Raw genomic sequence first — 3120 nt, 5'->3', positions numbered from 1 at the left:
CAGAGACACACTGTTTAGACTAGACTCTGGTATGTGTGCGTTTGTGTGTTTGTTTGTATTTGTGTGTGTTTGTACGTGTGGTCTACAAGTGTGTGGTGTGGTGTGTGTGTGTGTGTGTGTGTGTGTGTGTGTGTGTGTGTGTGTGTGTGTGTGTGTGTGTGTGTGTGTGTGTGTATACATGTGAGAGTCCGTTCCACGCCCAGGGCTTCAAATGACATTCCAGGTCATAGGTTAATGAGGAGGAGGTAGGGTTAGAAAGTAAAGAGACAGGTTATAAGGAGCAGGTAGGGTTCATACCAGTAGTTACACCATGTAGCCTCTAGAGGAAGTGTACTCCCATGAATGGAGCTTTCGTGTCACCGCCTCTTAAAATGAATTTCCTTACGTTTAAAAATAGTTTTTGGAGATATGAAACACATATCGTAATCAGCTCAGCTCGGAACTAAAAGATCACAAACATTTCTTTAGTAAAATATTGAGTTAACAAAATGAGAACAAGCTCTCCGTGCATATCTCTCTCTATCACTCCATCCCTCGCTCTCTCTCTCACACTCCATCCTTTCCTCCCTCCCTCCTGCCCTCTCTCTCTTTCTCTCTGTATCTCTCTCTCTGCCCTGTCTCTCTGTATGGTATATTTGGTGCTGTTTCCTCTAGTTCTGCTGTCTATTCAGTGTCTGTCTGTCAGCCTCGCTCGCTAAGTCCGCCTCGGTCTCTTGGTCTCTCTCGCGCTCACCCTCAACGTGTTGTTGTGGTTGTTCCTGAAGATGGAGAAGGAATATTCTGTAGTGTTTCTGCTTCTGGTGAGCTCCGTCGGTCTTAACGGTCACTTTATCAGCAGGACTTGTTTGTTTCACTTCATTAGGTTGTGGTAGGATGTACTAGAGAGTGACAGCAGAACAACAAGCTGATGGGTAACTGTCAGATCAACTCTAGTGTCCAACTGTAAAAACTCTCCTCTTCTCTCCTGTCTTCCTCTCCTCTCCTATCCTCTCTCCTCTCCTCTCTCTCTCTCCTCCCTCCTCTCCTCTCTTCTATCTCCTCTCTCCTCTCCTCTCTTCTATCTCCTCTCTCCTCTCCTCTCTTCCTCTCCTCTCCTCTCCTCTCTCCTCTCTCCTCTCTCCTCTCTCCTCTCCTGTCCACTCTTTCCTCTCCTCTCTCCTGTCTCTCATCTCTCCTCTCTCCTTTCTCCTTTCTCCTCTCTCTAGATGCTGTCCATCCCCCCAGTCGGTTCCTGGCATGACTTGGACAACAGTGAATACGACTGTTGGCCTCTGGACGAGCCTAATGAATACAATATGATAGACTGTGGAGGTGACTGTTTACCTGTCTGTCTGTCTGTCTGTCTGTCTGTCTGTCTGTCTGTCTGTCTGTCTGTCTGTCTGTATGTCTGTCCGTCTGTCCGTCTGTCCGTCTGTCCGTCTGTCCGTCTGTCTGTCTGTCTGTCTGTCCGTCTGTCCGTCTGTCCGTCTGTCCGTCTGTCTGTCTGTCTGTCTGTCTGTCTGTCTGTCTGTCTGTCTGTCTGTCCGTCTGTCGGCCTGTGTCTCTGTCTCTCTGCCGGTCTGTCTGCCTAGCTGTCTCTCTCTCTTTGTGTGTGACTGTTTCCCTGTCTGTCAGTCTGTCTCCCTACATGTCTGTCTCTCTGTCTGTCTTCTTGTGTACCTGTCTGTCTCCCTACCTGTCTGGCTGTCTACCGGTTTAGCTGTTTATCTGTTGAGTTGTCTGTTGAGCTGTGTCTCTCTCTTGGTGTGTGTGTGTGTGTGTGTGTGTGTGTGTGTGTGTGTGTGTGTGTGTGTGTGTGTGTGTGTGTGTGTGTGTGTGTGTGTGTGTGTGTGTGTGTGTGTGTGTGTAGGTCTAGAGATGTCTTGGATTGTCCGTCCTCCAGAAGAGGTGAAGAGTGGTCAGGTGTTCAGCGTCACCTACACGGTCACAGCCCATGATGCCTTCTATGACTGGGCCATCAAGAAGGACGTCTTCCCTCACAGGTACACGCCAGACCAGACTAGGCTAGACCAGACCAGACCAGACTAGGCTAGACTAGACCAGACCAGACCAGACTAGGCTAGACTAGACCAGACCAGACTAGACTAGACTAGACCAGACACGACTAGGCTAGACTAGACCATGCAAGACTAGACTACACTAGACCAGACTAGGCTAGACTAGACCAGAACAGGCAAGACTAAACTACACTGGACCAGACCAGACTAGACCAGACTAAACTAGACCAAACTAGACTACACTGGACCAGACCAAACTAGACTAGACTAGAACAAACTAGACTAGACTAGACTAGACCAACTAGACTAGACAAAACTAGATTAGAATAGACTAGACAAAACTAGATTGGACTAGATTAGAACAAACTAGACTCGACTACAACAAACAAAATTAGACCAAGATAGACCAGACCAGACTGAGACAGATCAATTGGGAAGTGTGTGTGTGTGTGTGTGTGTGTGTGTGTGTGTGTGTGTGTGTGTGTGTGTGTGTGTGTGTGTGTGTGTGTGTGTGTGTGTGTGTGTGTGTGTGTGTGTGTGTGTGTGTGTGTGTGTGTAGCTCTATCGTGGATGCGGAGGCCGCTCGGTGGTTCTGTGAGCATCAGGACTGTCCGACCAACTGGAGGGATGCAGACGGAGAGAACTGCTGCATCCACCACGCCAACATACACTCCTGCCCTATAGGGTTCCTGGTACACACACACACACACACACACACACACACACACACACACACACACACACACACACACACACACACACACACACACACACACACACACACACAGAATCCTCACCTATAGGATACCTGATACAGACACACACACCACGCCAACATACACTCCTGCCCTATAGGATTCTTGGTACACACACACACACACACACACACACACACACACACACACACACTAATGCACAAATACACACATGCACATGCACACAAACACACACACATGATGTATACTATTTATCTGTCAGACTACCGATCGGATCTGTGGGCCATGGATCCCAGATGATGGAAACATCTTCACACACACCCATCTCCACCTCTGGAACAATGGCCCAGACCAACTGGACCTCCAAGGTAGGCCGTAGGTCTGTGATGTGGACGCACCGGAGGTGT

General features: G+C 48.7%; 2 protein-coding genes across 2 annotated transcripts in view; one reads left to right on the top strand and one right to left on the bottom strand.

Annotated features, from left to right (window-relative positions):
* LOC132445757 (nephronectin-like) overlaps positions 1-340 on the bottom strand; it is a 5062-nt gene extending 4722 nt beyond the window's left edge. The window contains exon 1 of the mRNA XM_060035881.1: positions 335-340. Within this exon, the coding sequence (XP_059891864.1) occupies positions 335-340 (6 nt within the window). The remainder of the gene's footprint in view (positions 1-334) is intronic.
* A 310-nt stretch (positions 341-650) lies between these two features.
* LOC132475441 (atrial natriuretic peptide receptor 1-like) overlaps positions 651-3120 on the top strand; it is a 14675-nt gene continuing 12205 nt past the window's right edge. The window contains 6 exon segments of the mRNA XM_060076580.1: positions 651-800; positions 1206-1311; positions 1850-1982; positions 2557-2689; positions 2976-3035; positions 3037-3081. Coding sequence (XP_059932563.1) covers positions 765-800; positions 1206-1311; positions 1850-1982; positions 2557-2689; positions 2976-3035; positions 3037-3081 — 513 coding nt within the window. The 5' untranslated portion in view covers positions 651-764.

Source organism: Gadus macrocephalus, chromosome 17, assembly GCF_031168955.1.
Source record: "Gadus macrocephalus chromosome 17, ASM3116895v1".
NCBI classification, from domain to species: Eukaryota; Metazoa; Chordata; class Actinopteri; order Gadiformes; family Gadidae; genus Gadus; species Gadus macrocephalus.
The sequence above is the reverse complement of the archived record's forward strand: the minus strand, read 5'-3'. Positions and strand labels throughout refer to the sequence as shown.